The 22,157-nt window shown below is 45.8% G+C and overlaps 1 protein-coding gene across 1 annotated transcript in view; it reads left to right on the top strand.

The window, feature by feature from the left end:
* Window positions 1-21,182, top strand: part of ATAD3A (ATPase family AAA domain containing 3A) — a 49,165-nt gene extending 27,983 nt beyond the window's left edge. The window contains exons 12-16 of the mRNA XM_075277630.1: window positions 193-244; window positions 2,208-2,278; window positions 5,920-6,087; window positions 8,322-8,430; window positions 20,775-21,182. Coding sequence (XP_075133731.1) covers window positions 193-244; window positions 2,208-2,278; window positions 5,920-6,087; window positions 8,322-8,430; window positions 20,775-20,954 — 580 coding nt within the window. The 3' untranslated portion in view covers window positions 20,955-21,182. The remainder of the gene's footprint in view (window positions 1-192; window positions 245-2,207; window positions 2,279-5,919; window positions 6,088-8,321; window positions 8,431-20,774) is intronic.
* Window positions 21,183-22,157: the final 975 nt, after the last annotated feature.

Genomic DNA, 22,157 nt, shown 5'->3' with positions numbered 1-22,157 from the left:
AGAACAGACAGACAGATAGACAGGAATTCATTTTTATATTATAGAGATAGATATAAACAGGTCTTGGGAGCCCCATTCTTTTGGTCAGTGGGGTCTCGGCAGTGGGACAAACCTTTCCATTGGGCTTAGTGACATATAATGATTGTTACATACTAATACACAAAGATTTTTATTGTAATTCTTTTCATTCAGTCTCTTGCTGTTCGTGGATGAAGCTGACGCTTTCTTGAGGAAGAGGGCCACGGTATGTAGTCACTTTACGGTCTATGAGCCACTAACGCAAATAATAAACTGCATATTGTACAGAGCTGTTATATAATATCACATATTGGGGTAGATGACACTTCTATGCTAGGAAACTTGTGCACACACATCGTATGTTGATGAATCCCCCCAACCCACCGACTGTCAGACCCTTCCCATTGTTCTTCTGGCCATTCTCAGAAAGGCAAAGGAGAAAAATCATTGATCGGGAAGAAATAGAATACAACGTAGTTTTAGTGCCTTTAAGGTCCCCTTATAAACTACCATATGAAGAAGCCCTGGACATGTAAAGGGGTTATCCGGGCTACAAATATTGATGACCTATTAACACCCAATTGATGGAGACCTTCACATGGCACCCCCATAAATCAGCTGATACACAGAGAATGGAGCAGGAAGCAGACAGTGCTGTTCTCTGTGTAGTGGCCAGAACACGTTACTGCGGAATCGTTCTAAGCAGCTGTGGCTTGAATCCTATGGGGGGAACATCCCTAGTCATTCCTCTGTAGGTATTAACAAGGGCCATGGAAACAAGCAAGGATGAAACAGAAGAAAAGCAGGACCCTCTAGTTCAGTCTGCGAGGGAGTTGAACCTTCAAATAGGATCCATGGGGTCCATAAGGAAGTGAGGAATGAGTGTCCTGAAGTAACATGTTAAGCTCCTTCATTTGTATAGCCTCTGCTTTGTGGGCCTAGTTGTCCAGGCATGGTAGGTAGGTAGATTTCTAGTTTCAGTAGATAGGGGGTTTCAGTAGATAGTTTATAGGTTCTTGTCTAGTGTCTGGACACTACAAACCTTATTTCAGCTTATTCATCTCCTTGCCGCCATATATGTGCACCATGCACTTCTTTTAGTGGAAAGACAAGTATAAGATGCTGCAGAAACTTTTACCCCAGTGTTTGGGGGCAAAGTTGGGACATCCCATATGAGATAGTTGGCCAATCTGCCATATATATGGATACTGTGTACAAGTGAAAACTTGATCTGGAAGGTGGTTTAGTGGGAATCCGGACCTTTGCGCCCCTATGTCCTGACAGGTTATAAGATTCGGCTTGCTACCTCTCCAGACTGGCCTCCCTGTCGATAGGTGAGCATGTTGCAGAGCGCAATATTGCCCCGTCAGCAGTCCATGTCCTGAAGTTGTACGGTCTAATTAATTCCTCCATGATGGCGGCCGTGGCGAGTATAGCGGACAGCTGACCGCCTCTCGCCAAATGAAGTGACTCCGCATGCAGATTTATAATTCTCCATCTAAATCATTATTGGCAAGAGCTCGTCTTCAGAATCCGGTCAGGGACTGAAAATCCCATATAGGGCTCCAGAATTGCATTTTGCTCCGACCACTTACTTTTATTACATTTCATATTCATTCCTATAACTTCTGAACAGTCAGGCTCATCTCTAAGCTGTTGTTAAAGGGATTGTTGGTGATATGGGGCGGCTGGGTTGGGGGTTAGAGAAAAAAAAAGACACTCGCTTATCTCACATGACCACTGAGACCAATCATTGGAAAGGATGACATGTGTGAGTGATGTCACTGGTCCCTCTCCAGCCATCGCTGAGGTCATTGATCATGTGAGGCCCACTGCTTTTGGCACAATGAGCCCCATGACGTGAAGGGGCCGGGACCACAACACACCTCTACAGGTAGTACATAAGTGGACACTTGCTTTCCCAGTTTTCGCTTTCTTGGGCTAATCCGGTTGGTGTCTTAGAATTTCACTTACAACTGCTCGGCGAGGAGAAGTTTGATGGCAGAATAAGACATACCGCCATCCTGAGCCCACTGCAGTCTAATGTGGAGAGTAATGAGGGACCCGAGGCAGGATTCCGCTGACTTTAACTCTCCAGCCTAGCTGTTATACAAGGCTGGATAGCAGGCGTCACCGTTTAATAAAGACAGATGTGATTGGACAGCTGCCTCCTCTGTTTTATGTTACAGGAGAAAATCAGCGAAGATCTGAGAGCGACACTAAATGCTTTTCTCTACAGGACCGGAGAGCAGAGTAACAAGTGAGTCACGTCTTCATGCCGCACATCAGAAGCTTCTATTTCTTTATTTAAAGGGAATGTGTCAGCAGAAAATGACCGATTGTTTAAATCAAGACTTTATCTTAAAGGGAACCTGTCAGGAGCTTTTCCATCCCTGATCCACCACTAGTGCCGCAGGGGCTCGGGTTCCTAAGCCAGTCACTATGCCAGTGGGGGGGGGGGGGGGAGGAAAGTTTTCAATGGGTTTTTCCATGAACTCAACCATATATAAAAGCTAAGCACTTTTGGAAATATAATTCAAAATTTTTGCAGAGTTAGAGATTTTCTGCAATTTCTTGTCTTGATCTGTGAATGCGACCATGAATGAAGGAACTTTCTGTGGTCTGGGACTTGTCAGAAACCCAGCCATGATGTCCTTATTGTGGTCAGGTTATCTTCTCATACATGTAGTGTCCTCCTGATAACCAGCCATGATGTCCTTATTGTGTCCGGGTTATCTTCTCATACCTCATACATGTAGTGTCCTCCTGATAACCAGCCATGATGTCCTTATTGTGTCCGGGTTATCTTCTCATTCATGTAGTGTCCTCCTGATAACCAGCCATGATGTCCTTATTGTGTCCGGGTCATCTTCTCATAGATGTAGTGTCCTCCTGATAACCAGCCATGATGTCCTTATTGTGTCCAGGTTATCTTCCCATACATGTAGTGTCCTCCTGATAACCAGCCATGATGTCCTTATTGTGTACAGGTTATCTTCTCATACATGTAGTGTCCCCTCCTGATAACCAGCCATGATGTCCTTATTGTGTCCGGGCTATCTTCTCATACATGTAGTGTCCTCCATGATAACCTGCCATGATGTCCTTATTGTGTCCGGGTTATCTCCTCATACATGTAGTGTCCTCCTGATAACCAGCCATGATGTCCTTATTGTGTCCGGGTTATCTCCTCATACATGTAGTGTCCTCCTGATAATCAGCCATGATGTCCTTATTGTGGCCGGGTTATCTTCTCATACATGTAGTGTCCTCCTGATAACCAGCCATGATGTCCTTATTGTGGCCAGGTTATCATCTGATACATGTAGTGTCCTCCTGATAACCAGCCCAGAATAAGGACATCATGGCTGGGTATCTGACAAGTCCAAGATCATAGAAAGTTCCTGCATTCATGGTCATATCTATTGGCAACCGATCAAGACAACAAAGGTCACCACGAAAATGGTTAGAGAAAATCTATAAAACTCCTCAAAATTTTTAATTATTTATATCTGGAAAAATGTTGAACTTTTAATTGTCTACAAATCTGGTTATGTTTATGGGAAAAACCCTTAAAAAACCATAAGTCACATAGAAGTTGCTCCTCAGTAGTCTCGGAGGTGGTCTGGCTCTTCTGAATAGTCACTCTGGCCAGCCCCTTCTTTCCCTTGATGGACATCCCCTGGTCAATATAAGTTATTATAAGCCAGCGTTGATGCGGGCACAGTTCACAGTTGAGGCTGAGATTAGTACACCTCTTTTTATTGCGCATGCACCAGGTGCCACCAGAACTGGATTCTGGTATGGTATTGGCCTATAAGAAATACCCTCTTGGCCACTGACTTAGTTGGGTCACTGCTGCAACCAGGGATTGGCTTAGTGGTCATTTCTTTTGTGTCAAGACCGGTCCAGGAACCGGTTCTCGCGGCATCTGGTGCATGCGCAGTGAAGGAGCTGCCGTCACATACATTGGTTACATGGTGCCATTCACTTGCAATACCAAGCACAGCTCCTACAGTATATATTGATTCTTAATGAAGAGGCCGCAGCTCTTATCCCCTTCAACCAGCTGATCGTGGGGGGTCCCTGGTGTCAGACCCTCCGACAATCATATATTAATGGCCTATACTAACTGGAAAACTCCCTTCAAGGTTATGTTTGCTATGAGTCAAGTAAAAACGTATCCTGGTCCTTTCCTTGACTTCTCATACATCTATATAGGTGACGATGCCAGATATCTAGATGCAGAGTGGTCACCGTCCTGCCGTGTCTGATGTTGATATACCGCTTGTGTGTACTATAAATGGTTAATGGAGCCCCCGAGCGCTGCCGCTGCCTGTGGCGTAGATTAATGTCTCGTGATAAAGACTTTTTGTTCTATAATGAGTAATGTTAATGGTCCAGATTATTAAATGACAGTGCGGGGCGTGGAAAACTCAGGACAAATAAAAACCTGCCCGGTATAATTCTGCAGATTTGTGATTGTTTTTAGGGTGTAGGGCTGTCCGTGTGGGGTGAGGATGGGATACAGCCTGCCATTATCCAGCACTGCTGTCCTCATCAGAATCGTACATATACCTGGGGTGTTCCCTTAGTTATTTAAAGAGGGTCGCACCATAACAACCCCTGTCCATATGAAATAGGACATATAGAGCTCAACATAGCCCTATTGACGTAGAGCCGGGTTACCCGTGGACGACCCATTGACTGTAATGGGGCCCGCCATTTTCATATTGAAAGCGATGGAGTGAAAAATTCTCTTCTCGCCGACGATTTCTGGCGGTCTCTACGGTGGAGTCTTCAATGGAGACTCCGGCACAGATGTGACCCCAAAGCTACTTGTGTACCAGTACTAGTGGGGTGATGGTTACGTCACTAGGCTAGTTTGCTGCTCTGGAGTCTGGAAAAGCTGAGTGATGGCACCGATGGGATCAGGCTTAAGATTCCAACAATGCCACATCAGAAATCTGAGGCTAACCCTAAAGCCACAGCTGAAATCCATTTGTACTGATCCACGTGTGGCTGCTCGCAAAGACCTTTAAGGGATTCTACCACTAAAACACATTTTTTTCTAGTTAACACGTCGGAATAGCCTTTAGAAAGGCTATTCGTCTCCTACCTTTAGAAGTGCTCTCCGCCCCGCCGTTCGTTCAAAATACCGGTTTGTACCAGTATGCTAATGAGTTCTCTCGCAGCGATGGGGGCGTCCCCCATCGCAGGAGCAGCGATGGGGGCGTCCCCATTGCAGCTCGAAAACCGACCGCAGCACCGCCTCTATGGTCTTGGGTATCCCTGTCCATATGAAATTTCCCCAAGGTGGGACTATTAAAGGATTATCTTATCTTATCCTCCCCTTGCTTCTTCAACGTCCTGTCGGACGCCTGCGCAGTACGCTCTGTTCGGCGAAGATTGCCGAACGTACTGCGCATGCGCGAAATTGCGGTCCCAGCCATAGTGCGGGCACTGCAATTTCGCGCATGCGCAGTACGTTCGGCAATCTTCGCCGAACAGAGCGTACTGCGCAGGCGTCCGACAGGACGTTGAAGAAGCAAGGGGAGGATACCCAAGACCATAGAGGCGGCGCTGCGGTCGGTTTTCGAGCTGCAATGGGGACGCCCCCATCGCTGCTCCTGCGATGGGGGATGCCCCCATTGCTGCGAGAGAACTCATTAGCATACCGGTACAAACCGGTATTTTGAACGAACGGCGGGGCGGAGAGCACTTCTAAAGGTAGGAGACGAATAGCCTTTCTAAAGGCTATTCCGACGTGTTAACTAGAAAAAAATGTGTTTTAGTGGTAGAATCCCTTTTAGTATCCATTAACCCTTTCAGGTCATTAGCATTGGGGATATATTCCACGAGTGCTATGATGTTATAACCTGTGTATATTTCTCTCTTCAGGTTCATGCTGGTGCTGGCCAGTAACCAGCCGGAACAGTTTGACTGGGCCATCAATGATCGGATAGACGAGATTGTCAATTTTGCTCTTCCGGGCCTGGATGAAAGAGAACGCCTGGTCCGTCTTTACTTTGATAAATATGTCCTCCAGCCTGCAAGCGAGGGGAAGCAGTAAGTGTCTACAACGCTTGGGATCAAATTAGAAGTATATTTTGGGCGTTCTCCCTCTTATCATTGTTTTCTACAAGTATAATACAGCCTAAACCGCACTAGGCTGGACTGCTGCCCACACGTTCCTGACCCCAGTGCTGCAGTGTTTCCCTCCACGGTCTGGTCCTGCTGTTCCGGGGTCTTGTTGTGGTAGGTCTCTACTACACACCAGCCCGGACCGGCCATCATTGGTGTCAGTGGTTTTGAGATAAAGACATTCCTGGATAGCCTTTAAAAAGTTTTCCATATTAACAACCATCTGTGAGAAGGCCCCCCTCCCCAGAAGACGACTTTTTAAATGTAATTTTGGGTCATCGTCTCAAAGCAGTCTGAAGATAGATACACAAGAAGATATATTGTGCTGATTATAGACACTTTTTGATGATTTTTTTTTCTTTTAAACCAAGTCTGTTTTCATAAATCAATAGTACAGGTGAAGGGAACAAACTGTTCTGTCTTTACTTCTTGTCTAAGTAATTTGATTCATACTCAAGGAGTATGGTTTACAGTGAAGTCGAGAAGGTGGGAGGAAGAGGAGGAGTGAGACAGAGACATGAGGCAGTCTATAGCCTTACGTTTTAATTCTGTCGGGAGACTAGGAGGTAATTCCTGACCAAGGAGGTATGTTGTGAAAGAATACTGTCTCTTTATAGTGCAGATGTCTATCTGCTTTTAGGAGCTCTCCTCTTTACCTCCCTCCCCTCTCCATAGACTTCTATTGTGGAGGCAGCATCAGGCCATTTTCTTTAATAAACTATGTAACAAAGTGGTTTTCCAGTAAATATCATACAGTATAGAGCAGTGATGGCGAACCTTTTAGAGACCGAGTGCCCAAACTGCAACCCAAAACCCACTAATTTCTCACAAACATGGTAATTTAACCTTAGAAATGTGCGGATCCTCAATTGCACACAATTACAAAATATGGTCATACGAATGGAGCTTTATAGAGCTTTCTGCTCCACAGTGGCCCCCACACAGTATAATCTGCTGCACAGTGCCCCCCACACAGTATAATCCGCTGCACGGTGGTCCCCACACAGTACAATCAGCTCCACAGTGGCCTCCACACAGTACAATGAGCTCCACAGTGGTCCCCAAACAGTATAATCAGCTCCACAGTGGCCCCCACACGGTATAATCAGCTCCACAGTGGCCCCCACACAGTACAATCTGCTCCACAATGGCCCCACACAGTATAATTTGCTCCACAGTGGCCTCCACACAGTATAATCTTCTCCACACTGACCTCCACACAGTACAATCTGCTCCACAGTGGCCTCCACACAGTATAATCTGCTCCACAGTGGCCCCCACACAGTATAATCTGCTCCACAGTGGCCTCCACACAGTATAATCAGCTCCACAGTGGCCCCCACACAGTATACTCAGCTCCACAGTGGCCCCCACACAGTACAATCTGCTCCACAGTACCCCCCACACAGTATAATTTGCTCCATAGTGGCCCCCACACAGTATAATTTGCTCCACAGTGGCCCCCACACAGTATAATTTGCTCTACAGTGGCCCCCACACAGTACAATCTGCTCCACAGTGGCCCCCACACAGTATAATCTGCTGCACAGTGGCCCCCACACAGTACAATTTGCTCCATGGTGGCCCCCACACAGTATAATCTGTTCCACAGATGGGTGCCCAAAGAGTGGGGTCTGAGTGCCACCTCTGGCACCTGTGCCATAGGTTTGCCATCATGGGTATAGAGTCTGTATAGGACTGGTGTATGGTCTGGAGAAGAGGGTTCAAGTTTGCTGTTTCCTTAAAAAATAGTGGAGATGAATATACACCCACATGTGATGTCTGTCTGCAGCGGAGAAGGATTTTTATATTTTTTCTGCTAAGTGAGTAACATTTGGGTGCATTACCCTATGAAGTGTTTTTCAGAACCATCTGATTCTATATAAATGTGTATTCATGGCTATTGTCAGTTCTCTCTTCTCCCGGTTCAATTTCGGCCGTCGAATATGTCTGAATGGCCCTGTGACGTAAGTGGGTTGTAAATGGAGAGCTTCATCTTGTCAGGCGGTAGCCTCGTACGCAATGGCTCGCTTCGTCTATGCATTAGCTATGTTTAGAAGCCATTGTCCTGTGCTGTGTACTTTCCCCCATGCAGAGAAAAGTGCACCATTAGTTTATGTCTCGGAGTCGTTACAATCTGCTTTCATTATTTTGTTTAGGCGGCTGAAAATTGCACAGTTTGACTACGGAAAGAAGTGCTCCGAGCTGGCAAAAGTTACTGAAGGCATGTCGGGCCGAGAGATCTCCAAACTGGGTGTTGCCTGGCAGGTACATTATAACTTGGCATGCAATGATGAGGAGCCAAAAACGTACTGGTATATGGTATGCTTAAATGGTCACCAACCAGCTTAGTCTCATTTAATAGACCATGTGCTTCTGGAACAAAACGTAATGCACTGTATTTAAAAATGTCGCTGTTTTCTGCCTGAAAAACCTCTTTAATTTTCCTGCCACTAGGTGTCTCTCTTCTTGCCAATTTTCTGTTGACTCTCTGTCACTAAGGAAGTTCTGTCTTTAGAAAGCAGCAGGCTCAAGATGGGAACATAGGAAGGGGAGGGGCAGGTCTCTCTTCAAACAGCTTCTGCATATTTACACACAGATAAGGGTGGGCTCAAACCTGTACTCGGTCTCCACTTTTGGGTTTCCATCTTCTGTCGAGAGAAACTGGGCAGGAGTCGGAAACCCGGTGGTCAGTTTTCAAACCCATTCACTTGAATGGGTTTGCAAAGTGACCGCCCGTGAGCGTCTTCTGTCTCTCTGCGGTGAGACCATTTTTTTTAACGGGGCACAAAGTCGGGCATACAGGACTTTGTGTCCGGTTAAAAAAAACAGCCTCGCCGCAAAGAGACAGAAGACACCCACGGGTGGGCACTTTGCAAACCCATTCAAGTGAATGTGTTTGAAAACTGACCACCGGGTTTCTGTCTCCTGTCCAGTTTCTCTCAACAGAAGACAGAAACCCAAAAGTGGAGACAGAGTACAGGTGTGAACCCACCCTTATCTGTGTGTAGGGATGCAGAAACTGTTTGACGAGAGACCTGCCCCTCTCCTTCCCATGTTCCCAACTTGAGCCTATCTACTTTGGACTAGCTGCTTGTGTTATTGCTGATAGGATGTTAGTCATATACTGTAAGCAACTTTCCCGATTTCCAGAATTCTCTTTATCTCTGTCAGGGATCTTTTTAGCTGCATCATAACCTGGATTTATAGTCTGATGTCCCTGGATCTCCTATAGTATTGTCAATTGGACTTTTTTTCAGCTACTTGTTTGCTATTTTAGTTACTTCTGGTAGAATTATGTGTAAAGAAACCAGTAGTAGTAATAATGGATAAGGGGAGGAGTCAAACTGCTCTGTATTGTCTCCTGCCTCAAAGAGAAATGTAAAATGTGCTGCAGGCATAATGGGACTATTAGCAGAAGAAAAACTGTTTTAAACCGTAAAGAGGGCCCCCGTCTCTCAACTGCTGAGATGGTCATGCCTACATGGGTCTCTTTATTAGTGTCTATGGGAGATCCCAAAAATAGCCAAGCAGCTGTGGGATTCAGGTCTATCTCACGACATATCTGGTGGCGATGGGAATTCCCCTTTAAGATTGCGATTGTATTTTTCTACCTTATACCTAATGGGATGTAACAGTATGTATCATGGTAATGTCTTAGAAGACCTTATCCAATTCCACCGGACCTTTACGATGTGAACTCCCGTGTCTGAGTAATGTTTGCGGTGGCGGCGGCGACTACCTCTAACATCGCTGTCTTTGGCGTAGCTGTACTAAAGGCCTGCGTATGTCACTCTAATTAGAATCTATTTGCTGTCGGATCCCAGCTTTCCCCATTATTTCTGCATGTTTTCATGTTCCTTGTAGAAAAATGCAGAACTAAATAATGGTATTAAAAAGGGAGAGGGAGCGCAAAACGATGCCGCGACGCCCGATTGAGCTCAGGCAGCTGAGCCTGTGTGACAAATTGCAGAAAATGACTGCAGAGCAGTGTTTCAAGACCATTATCTCCGCTGGGTGGATAACCATTTGCATTAGCGAGGGCCAGGGAGCAGGAGGCCTCAATGCTACTGCATTGAACGAAAGCGTTTACATTGACTCTCCCCACAGGCTGTCTTGCCTTTTGTCGGGATTTGCTTGATCGGGAGAAGCTGTTTTTTCTTCGCGAACGTCGTCGTCTCTGCAGCAGATATGGAGAGCCTAGTTCACGGGTGCAACTGCGGAACGAGACAAGGCAGATGCTAGAGGGAAAGCCGGTGGCGTTCCTTATCTATCACCCATATATGACATTGGGGCTTTAAGGTGGTTGTCGTAGTCCGATGTCACAGAGCCCGGGAGTGTCTTTGGGGAGGGAGTGGGCACTGCAGTTAGGGGTGTTATTCCTACACGACCTTGTGGCACACATCATATAGCATAGCGGGGACTGTGACGCATTTGCCTTGTTTCCCGTCTAGAACCATTACGTAGCATCTTTTCTTACAGTTTTGCGTTGCCCTGTTCCTCTTCTATAAATGTACAACGACTGGGCGTTACAAGTTGAAGACGTATCCCTACGCAATCTAACATTGTCCCATCTGAGCTGACAGTGTTACATTGTATTGGACCACACCCCTTTGACAAAGAAAGATGACAAACAGTTGTCCATTTATTTATAAATTCCCAGGAGGGATAACAGAGGAACAGCATGGTGCAGAGTGATCAAGGAAGATGCTCCAGAATTGTTATTCCTCAGGGATATCATTATGGCCTCGTTAACATCTGCGTCGGTAATCCGTTCAGGGTAGTCCGCATGGGGACCCCCGAACTGACTACCGAAAGCATTGTCATGAGGTGTGCAGTGAGAGCACACAGTCCCCATAGACTATAATGGGGTCCGTATGTTTTCTGCACGGTCTCCGTACAGAACATGCCAACAGAAAAGTATTTCACGATCTACTTTCCTGTGCGGAGACCGTGCGTAAAGCATATGGACCCCATTATAGTCTATGGGGTCCGTGTGCTTTCACTGCACACGGCTTTCCAATTCATTCCGTAGTCCATTCGGGGGGTCCCCATGCGGACTTCCCCAAACAGATTACTGACGCAGATGTGAACCGGGCCTCAATCAGAAGTTGTAGCTTTTCTTTTTTAAAGGATATACATATTTACATGTGGACAATTAATAGTTAAACATTTATGCAAATATAAATAATTAAAGATTTTGCAGATTTAAAGATTTCCTCTAACCATCTTAGCGGTGACATCTGTTGTCTTGATCAGTTGCCAATAGATATGACCATGAATGCAGGAACGTTCTATGATCTGGGACTTGTCAGAAACCCGGCCATGATGTCCTTAATGCGGACGGGTTATCATGCAGGGGCACCACAGGGATAAGACGATAACCCAGCGGCTGAATTTGAGGTTCAATGTGAGCAGTGACCAAAATAATAAGTGTCCTGCTCGATCTTGCCATGGATACCACACGGCAGAACCCACAGTGCAAGGCAATAACTCGCAACTCATACAGAGGACCTTTCATGTCCTTGGAAAAGTGTGGTATTATATAATGCTAGAAAGAGTGCACTGAATTTAGCGCACTGTCAGCTTTATTGATCAGTGCCTGGGTGCCGGAGATATAGGTGCCTTTAGTTTCAGTACTGATATCCCTCCACTGTCAGAAGAAAATTTGTTTGCTGTAGTCTGTAGGGGTCCTGTCTATCAGAGCCCTGGAGATCTGGCATCAATGTTTTACCTTATGGAGGGGCCATCGGTTTGTAGAAGTTGGATGACCACTTTTTATCCCCCTCCCCTAACAGCCTCCACTGAAAGGCTTTCCACAAGGATTAGGGGTATTGTGCCAAAACTACAACTGTGGGGTCCAGCACTGATAATGATTGAACATCTTTGTTGTTCAGTTTTACCCTGAAGGTGTTGGATTGGGTTGGGGTTGAGGGTAACAAGGTTGTCCAGCAAATAGTTGGGGGGTTTTCCTGGAGGGTGAAACCCTGGTGGCCACTGTCTGGTCCAGCACTTCCCAGGGGCTTGTTCCAGTTGAAGACATCGCTGCACATAACCACTGAGACCAAGGAAAGGTATCGGGACGGCACTCACATACATCACTGGGTTCCTTATCTGAGGCCAATCATTGGCGGTCACGTGTGGCGCGGACTGGGATTTGAGTTTTGCTTTCCCCAGCCTCCTGGCCAAAACCTGTAATTCCTGGACAACTCCTTTAAGGCTGAGGCTAATCAGTGATTATGATGCCATACCACATATTAAAGGGGTTGTCCGGGATAACCCCTAAACTAAACCCCCTTCTATTAAATAAAAACTATACTGTATTTACCCATATCCCTGGGACGGTCAAGTGACTGCCGCAGGGAGATTCTCTGATAATCCAATGACGTTCCGTTTCACCGAAACATCACCAGTAATCTTATCATTACTTGTCTTTTTGTGACCTTATCGATTCACAATACTTGGGCCTCCTGCGCACGACCGTAGCAGATTTACAGTCCACAAATACTGATCCACCCATAGTCTCCCGCCATTACGGATCCCATATGATTCCATACCCTGGTCTGTGTGGACAAATATAGGACATGCTTCATAATTTGTGGACCCCTTGCTGACGTGTGTATGGGTCCACACTGACCAGCAATTGCGGATAAGGTTACGGTCGTGTGCATGGGGCCTTGGGATATTGTACGACAGTCCAAAATCGCCATATACCTGGGGCAAAGTAGGTGCTACGCATTCGGATAGGCGGCGTTTCGTAGATGTGTTATAAGGCAGCCATTTGGTATTGTGGGAATGGATGTTGGTTCCAATACTGCTGATTCAAGAGCGTAAAAGGTTCAGGGTGCGAAAGCTGCAGGTAATAGATTACACCAATTTATATCACGTTGCAGAATTCCATCCAAGCCGGAGAGAACATAGATGCGCCGCGTTATAAATGGATGCCATTACACCCGTGCCACTAAATGCTGCATTATTTAGCAGCTCTCGGAGACTTGAGGAACACATGGTCACCCGGCCTCCAGCGGCGAGAGGAATCTGTCCCGATAAACGCATGAACTCTGTCACTGTAACCTCCAGCCCGTTCCCCCCCCTCCTCCCCGATCCCCACCGAGAGGGTAACCTTGTTAAAGGGTATCTCGCCTTCCAGCTTGGCTCAAGACTTGCTTTGTCAGCCAAGTCTGCGGAAATGGGTTAACGTGTCCGCAGGGGGAGATAAAAAGTATGAATATGAATGAGGCGGGATGCTGGTTTTTAGTACGCCAGCAGCTCTCAGCAGGGACAGCCGCTCGCGCTCTCTCTCCCTCTCTTCCTCCGTCATCTTTTCTCATTCCTCTTCCCATTCCCCCCCTTCACCTCCCCTGACAGGCAGGGACCCCGCAGCTTGGCTATTTTTAGAAAGTCATTCAGAAAAGCAGCCAAGCGCAAAGCATCGCAGTATTCGGCGGCGAGATGCAGGGGTTTTGGTGATGACTTGTGAGGGATGAACACTTTATAGGTATTAAGCGCGGGTGTTAATGCGGCCAGACACTGCAGCACCTCCGATAAATGGAAGCATTAACCCTTTTGTCGTCCGCCGAGGGGGGTGGGGAAGTTCTAATCCATATTATCTCCCCCCTGACACCTCCCTTATATCACTAGACCTTGCCCTGTCTTTGCTGACATGGTAAATTTCAAGGACATAGCGCTACGCGGGTAAGAATAACCTTGACGAGATTATCTACGTAATAGCGAGACGTACATGAATGGCGTAGTGTCATTGACAGTCATCCGTACTATGTCCCTTTTCCTCGAAGCCGTCTCATTGGTTATTTTTTCCATTTTTTTTTTTACGTTGTCGTCAAGTCTTTTATTTTTTTCTAAACCTGCGTCATCTTGTCGCCATTCGCCGGTCACAGCGAAAGCCTTGACGCTTAGGTGTGTTGTCTGAGGACACGATAAAAGCGGCGCCCCAGATATCTATAAAATCATCCAAGGGTGTGAAATGGTGTAAAATAAAATAATAGCCTTTAATCGCCTTATAAATGTCCCTCCGCTCCGAGCGCTGCCAGCACAGTCAGGTCGTCATAGTCATCGGAAGTGCTGCAGCCTATCACCGAGCTCGGAGAACGTGAGATCATCACGGCGGGGACCAGAGTAGTGCTGGAGCGGAGGGATATTTATAAGGTTATTTCTTTGTATATACATATTATATATCGAACACCAACTAGGATAAGCAATTTTATTTTGTTGATGTCCATTATTTTGGATTTAAAAAAAACTGTTACTCACCTCTCCTGGGCTCCGGTGTGACTCCTTGCTGTCTCTCGGTTTTCTGATTGACACCAAGGACCGCTTGGGCCTCAGTAAATCATGTGACACATATGTAAGCGTCACAACTCTACTTGAGCCATGTGACTAGGCCTCAGCAGTCCCTGACGTCATTCAGAAAACCCAAAGACGGCATGGAGTTGCTTCGGGCCCAGGAGAGGTGAGTAATGCTGTGGTTGCTCAGGCCTCTGCTTATTATACTCCGGGGTATAATAGCAGTTTTGGTTTATAAAACCGCATGTGCCCCAACTGATGAAAGGTCCTCTTTAAGTCCTAATCGGAGTAATTTAGATTCATTAAAAATAAGTCATCCTTATCAAGTAATCTATTTTGAAGTCTGAGTCAGTAACTCTACCCAAAAGTGGCCCGACTCCACAGCCACAGGGTTGGACTCGAGTTTTGTTTGTAGTCTGTAGAGATGAATAGATCTGCAAAGAAATTTGTTAATGAAGATTGATTGTCACATTGCTCGCTCGTATATGCGGGCAAGCAATAAAAATACACACATAGCCATTAAGAATTATAGTATATCTCTAGCAAATATGGCGGTCATTAGTCTGACAACCAAATTTGTCATGTTTGTACATCAATGCATCTGAAGATAATGAGCACTGTGAGAGCTATAATGGTGGCCATATTGGTGACTTCATGGTTCGCACTTGGGTCCTGGGTGTAGATGTAAAAAATTGACCCACAGCCCCATTGGTGGTTATATTGGATCTACATAGCCAGAGCACCATTTGTAGCTCACGTTGGTCCCTCACTGTCTCCCGTACACTGATATCAAATACACATAACTGTTTTAAACTTTAGGGGGGTACTTTTTTCTCCTTGAGGAGACCCCCTAACCTAAAGAGTCTTCTAGGCCTGGCAGTGCCTCCTGGGAAGAAGTATGCAAATTAGTTCTCCTTCTGGAGAATAGAACAGCCCTCTAGTGCCACCTATTGTAGACACTTCTGGTTGGTGTAAGGAGCCTTATAAGCCAAGCAGTGCTTCCTGGGAAAATTGTATGCAAATTAGCTCTCTTAAAGAAGGGGGGGGGAAGCTTCCTCTTCAATAGTAACACCTATTGTGAAGACTACCATTCGACTTAGACTGATTTACAGGCTAGGCGGCGCTCCCTGGGAAAGAGTATGCAAATTAAAGGGGTTTTCTGGGCTAAAAATATTGATGACCTATCCTAAGGATAGGTCATCGGATCGGCCAGGGTCCAGCATTGGGCACCCCCATGATTTGGCTGTTCTAAGCAGCTGATACACAGAGAATGGAGCAGAAGCAGACAGCACTGTTCTCTGTGCAGTGGCCAGACCAGGTACTGCAGATCAGCTCCCATTCAACCACGGCACAGAGACCAGTGCTGTCTGCTTCCTGCTCCATTCTCTGTGTAACAGCTGATCAGAGGGGAATGTCAGACCCCTACTGATCTGATTAGGAGAGGTCATTAATAATTTCATCCCAGGAAACCTCATATAGGTATCGTATATACCGACACTAGAGAGCAAACTGATTTCGAGTCTTCATTTTATATTTCATGGCCACAATCGATTTGAGTACTATTCAAACACAGTGAAATTGGTGATAGTGTGCACCCCATTGCCCTCCCAGCCATCACCCCTTAGGCAGTGTAGTGATCATCTAGGTATGGTAACAGTATACCGCACAAGGGCAGCGAGTGAGAATCCCGAATACCCAGTGTGGGTTACACTACATGTTTTATGTGATTACGTATTTGTGCGTTATTTCTCGCCCGTCCTATATATCTTCAGAGCTCTGTCAGGGTAAATCTCGGCATTATAATGGCCGCCAGCTGTTTTTCGGATTCTGTTGGATTTTAAGTAAAAAGATGCAATTATGTCTATAGAATAAGACGCCTTCAGCGCTTCTTGTTGTCATTTGTAAATGTTTAATGGCAATTAATTTTTAAACGCACGATTAATAATTGAGATTCCAAACAGTCTTTATGTTGTACGTAGCGATGAAGATGCTGCCAGGCAGGCGTCCTTGTATTTCCTTCTATTGTTCCGATATTGAGAAAGCTCTGCTCTGGTTGGGGGAGTCCATTTTGTATGGGTTTTATATATTATGTGCAGTAAAGGGATGCAGATATTATTTTAGTTAGAGCAGGGGTCTCAAACTCAATTTACCCGGGGGCCGCTGGAGGTAGAGTCTGGGTGAGGCTGGGCCGCATCAGGGTTTTTTTTCCTAAAAGTCGCCATATTCTGACAACCGTAACTTTTTTATACTTCCGCGTACAGGGATGCATAGGGAGTCTTTTTTTTGCGGGGCCGGGTGTACTTTTTAGTTCTACCATTTTGGGGAATTTCTATTGCTTTGATCATTTTTGATTCAAATTTTTATCAAGCAAAACAGTGAAAAAATGGCGGTTTGGCACTTTTGACTTTTTTTCCCATTACGGTGTTTACCGTACAGGAAAATTATTTTTATAGATTTGTAGAGCGGGCTTTTTCGGATGCGGGGATACCTAACATGTATGTGTTTCACAGTATTCAACTATTTATATGTGTTCTAGGGAAAGGGGAGTGATTTGAATTTTTAAAACTTTTTAATTTTTAAAATTTTTGTAACTTTTTTTTAAATTTATTTTTGCATTTATTAGACCCCCCTATGGGTCTTGAACCCCAGGGGGTCTGATCACTAATGCAATGCATTACAAAGCTAATGCATTGCAATACATTGAAAAAAAAAATCATCATTTCTTTTGCAGGCTGCATAGACCAGCCTGCAAAAGAAAATCACTGCAGACCGGCCAGGGAACCTTTACAAGGCTCCCGGCTGTCATGTCAACATGATGTCGGCCCTGGAGCATGCTCCGGGCTCCGGCGATCACCGGCAAAATGGCCTAGGCACCTGAGGGGTTAATGCCTCCGATCAGTGCGGGCACCGACTGGAGGCATTAGCGCTGGGTGTCTATTGTAACAGTAGACACCCGGCAGCTATGGTGGCCGTCTGACTCCTGGGTGGCCGCCATAGTTAAACACCCGGCGCCTGCCAGGGACCGCAAACTAGATCGCAAGACTCCATGTTGATGGCCTATCTGTACACAGTATACAGAGCCATTTTCTTCTAGCCCTGTATACATTACACATTCGGACACCGTCTACGTGGAAGTATTAATGATAACTGACATAAAATCAGTATATTAGTAGGATATAGGGGACACATCATCCAATGAGTATTGTTGTAGGATCTGACTACACATGGTTTTTCTGTAGTCTGTAACCAAGGATACGGCGTATGAGTTTTATACTCAAAACTGTTGCCAAGTTATTATATATTTCCTCTGTATACATTGAAGGGCATTGCAGTGCAAATAGTTGGACATAGCCTTCAAAAAGAAATTGCGCCAAAGCGTCAAAGGAATTTTCTTGTATAATGGAGCGTAGCCCCAAATAACCATGTCCTATGGTGGAGTTATTCTATATTCTATGGAGCCGTCTAATATCACATGTATGTGGCTCCGTCCATCTAGTTTAGTTTTTTGTCAAGGCTGCCATTCCCCTACGATCACCCAGATTTGGTCCTAACCTAGACTATGGTCCATCGTAAGAGTTAAGCGGGCGGCGTAGTCCAGGTTGTGTCCCAGTAACCTCCGGATTCGCCGCGCTCCACCCTGTGTTAGGTGTTCTCGTGTTCCTTGAATGCATCTCCACGTTCCTGTGACCTTCAGCTGGAGATGAGAGGAGGGAGAACTCTCCCTTTCCAGTTAATCTACATTACACAGCCGCTGCTCTGGAAAATCCCTCAAGAAAGCAGTTTGTGGGGAGGATGGGCCTTTCACCTGCCAGCTGCCGATGTCAAACAGCTTACGCTGAATTGCTGCCGAATGTGAATACTCCAACTTCCCCGGCATTCATGAATAGAAATGGGGCTTCATTAGCCCGAGCATGTGTTCACTTTTTACTGATTGCTTAGCTTATCTTTTCCTTATTAACCCTCTCTGGGTCTTAAACATCCCGGCCTGGCTTGGGACCTGCAGTCCAGGAAGCCATAGCCACTCCCTTGACCCTATATCTAGACTAGAATTTATTGGTTGGGGTCATCACATTTATTACTGCGTTCGACTCCTGTATGTCTCTCGAAAAAAAACAGTAAAAATAATTTGTCAAGGTACAACCCCTCTGCCGAAATTTCCCAGGAAGCATCCTACCTTTTGAGGTCATCTTTGGACGTTGTGATCCACAACAAAACCCTGGACCCCTGGTAGATGGTGCAATAGCAATATAATGGGGTCTGTGGGTCCATTTACCATGTTCATCGGGACCATTGCCAGTGTTACATAGTTACATAGTAGATGAGGTTGGATGAAGACATCAGTCCATCAAGTCCAACCTATAACCCTACAATCCCCTACAGTGTTGATCCAGGGGAAGGCAAAAAAAAAAAACCATGAGGCTCCGGCCAATTGCCCCATTTCAGGGGAAAACAATTCCTTCCCGACATTTTTGGTAAAAGTACACTATAGACCCTTGGGTATTGGTTTATTGGCCATGAAAAGTGACGGCCATGTTTCTGAACTCGAAATGCCCAAACTTTTAGCTGCTCATACACAGTACATGGCTAGCTGGGGGCATTGGGTCCAGAAGACCACACAAGGGTGGAGAAATTCTGATGTCCAAACAGGTCATATGTGATTAAAAAAAATATGTCCGCCACCTTCAAAAACCAGCAATGACCTTGTCTATTAGCCTTGTTTGAGTGACTATTATCTGTATGGAAGAAGCCATGTTCTTCTAGTCTCAACTTTTTGGGTCATCCAAGACCTCAGCTTTAACTTGATGACCATAGAGACTTGGTCAAAAAAATAAAAATGAAAAAAATGTGAGGGTGCCTTCCCAGAGATATACATGGCAAGTACCTCTTAGGTTGTGTAGAGGTACAGCAAAAATCTTAAATTGCCTTTAAAAGGGGACTTTTGGGGGGCATTCAGGACACTATAGGACATTTGTATATTGTGTTTGACTACGGATTGGTAGGTCATGGACTAGAGATGAGTGAGTAGTATTCGATTGAATACCTCGCCGGCATAGGAATGCGTGCTATTGGCCGAATACCAAGGGGTTAAACGCATCGAATATTTGAAGTGTTTAACCCCTTGGTGTTCGGCCGATTACACGCATTCCTATGCCGGCGAGGTATTCGATCGTATACTACTCGCTCAACACTATCATGGACCTTTCCAGTGTAGGGTTCGTTGCCCCAAAAAGCTCAAACCCACCGGCACAGCACCAACATTCAGTAGCCAATAGCAACTCTGATGTCTTTTATGTTACCTTATCCTTCCCAATGTCTGTCTGCAGTGTCTCAGCTTCTTTAGTTCTTGGTCTTTTCTTGATTTACTCCTGAAGCCATTACTAAGGGGAAGGGGGATGGTATGGTGCAACCCCCGAAAGTGACCCATCATACCGATACACTACATTGGATGCAAACACCTATTTTCAGCTTGAGAGGACGTGTCACTTCATTTCTGTATGGTTCGTGACCCAAAGCTGAATGCACACGGTCACCGTGACCCCCCTCCTGCACCACTGTCATCAGGAGGAGGGAAGAGAGACGCTCAAATAATGGGAGAAGTGTCAGCAAAACTGCCTGAGAATCTCCGCAGGTTGATGTGACATGTTCATTGGATTGGCTGTATGTAGGAAGAAATGTATTAGGATATGAGTAGGAGAAATTGGAAGGTCTAATGTAGTCGGGGTCCTCTGCCCCGAAAAGAGGGATCTAATAAACCTCTGTAGGTATATGTAGCATAGAAGAGGACCTGCTTTAGTAAATGTCTGGAGTCCCTATGGGATAATAATATTGAACCATCTTTTCTTGTAACTTGAGAGAAAGAGATGTATAGCCACTTTTTTATGTTATCGCTATCCCTGGATAACACATTTAAAGACCTTTCACCACCTACGACTCTTATCTTTTTGCTACGTTTAATAGTCGCCACAGTTGGAATTTTTTTCTGTAGCCCCCGCCATTCCTGAGTAATCCCTTCTGCTAATGTTTGCACCCAATATGCTAATTGGGATCTATGCTGTCAGGTGGGCTCAGATTATCTGCTACATGTTGGGACATCCCACTGGACAGTAGTATATTGGGAGCCAAAAATAACAGCAACGATTGTTCAGGAACGGTGGGGGCTAGAGGAAATATTCCAACTGTGCTGGAATCAGTGGCGCAGCACCTATTGAATGATGCGAGGAGTTGGTGGAGGTGGTAAAAGGTCCTTTTTTGAGTTTCTTCCTTATCCTCCATGCGTGTTTCTTACCCTTTAACCATTTGTATTCCAGGCTGCAGCCTATGCCTCAGAAGATGGTGTGTTGACAGAAGCCATGATTGATGCCCGAGTGGCCGACGCGATCCGACAGCACCAACAGAAGATGGAATGGCTTAAAGCAGAGGGCAAGGAAGAGGGAAAGGAACCTGGAAAAAACCCGCTACTTCCCCATCTAGAGGGAACACCTGTATGAAGAGCTGGGACAGGACGACCACTGAACCACCTCAGCCTTGTGACCATGAAGATCAGCCGCTCAGCTGTGTGCCTTCTCTATGCCCATGAGGACAACCTGGAGCAATGGCTGCCTCCTAGCTGAGGGAACGCAGAGGCCACAGTTCTTCCATTCAGGAAACCGCCACGTCATCTTCGCCATTCCCTAATGAACTCGTGTCTTATGTTCTTTTTTTTTTTTTACGTTTGTTTTAGGGTTCACATAATTCTTATTATTAATGTCTTCTAGAAATGTACGACGTTCGTTTTAATCCTGGATGAAGCTGCTGCAGTAAAGTAATCTCTGGATGAATGTACAGCGCTGTGTCATTTACATACATACATATATATATATATATATATATATATATATATATATATATATATATATATCTATCCATTATTCTGAGTGTCCAGTGTGTGGTCAGAGCTGGTCAACAGGGCTTTGGAGTCCGTCACCAGACCCCTGCCCCACATATAGGTAGGTTGGGGTCTCCTGAATCAATGGTGCTTCCCCCTTGTGAATTGGTACTTTCATTGCCGAGATATCACGGTTTATATGTCTGCAAATCACAAGTCGAAAACATTGATAGATTGGGGTCACTTAAATCATACAATCGGTGGGGCTGGCATTGATATGCTGGGGTATGGTGACCCTAACCTATCAATCGGTGGGGCTGGCATTGATATGCTGGGGTATGGTGACCCTAACCTATCAATCGGTGGGGCTGGCATTGATATGCTGGGGTATGGTGACCCTAACCTATCAATCGGTGGGGCTGGCATTGATATGCTGGGGTATGGTGACCCTAACCTATCAATCGGTGGGGCTGGCATTGATATGCTGGGGTATGGTGACCCTAACCTATCAATCGGTGGGGCTGGCATTGATATGCTGGGGTATGGTGACCCTAACCTATCCATCGGTGGGGCTGGCATTGATATGCTGGGGTATGGTGACCCTAACCTATCCATCGGTGGGGCTGGCATTGATATGCTGGGGTATGGTGACCCTAACCTATCAATCGGTGGGGCTGGCATTGATATGCTGGGGTATGGTGACCCTAACCTATCAATCGGTGGGGCTGGCATTGATATGCTGGGGTATGGTGACCCTAACCTATCCATAGGTGGGGCTGGCATTGATATGCTGAGGTATGGTGACCCTAACCTCTCCATCGGTGGG

The sequence above is a fragment of the Leptodactylus fuscus genome, chromosome 6 (assembly GCF_031893055.1).
Source record: "Leptodactylus fuscus isolate aLepFus1 chromosome 6, aLepFus1.hap2, whole genome shotgun sequence".
NCBI classification, from domain to species: Eukaryota; Metazoa; Chordata; class Amphibia; order Anura; family Leptodactylidae; genus Leptodactylus; species Leptodactylus fuscus.
The sequence above is the reverse complement of the archived record's forward strand: the minus strand, read 5'-3'. Positions and strand labels throughout refer to the sequence as shown.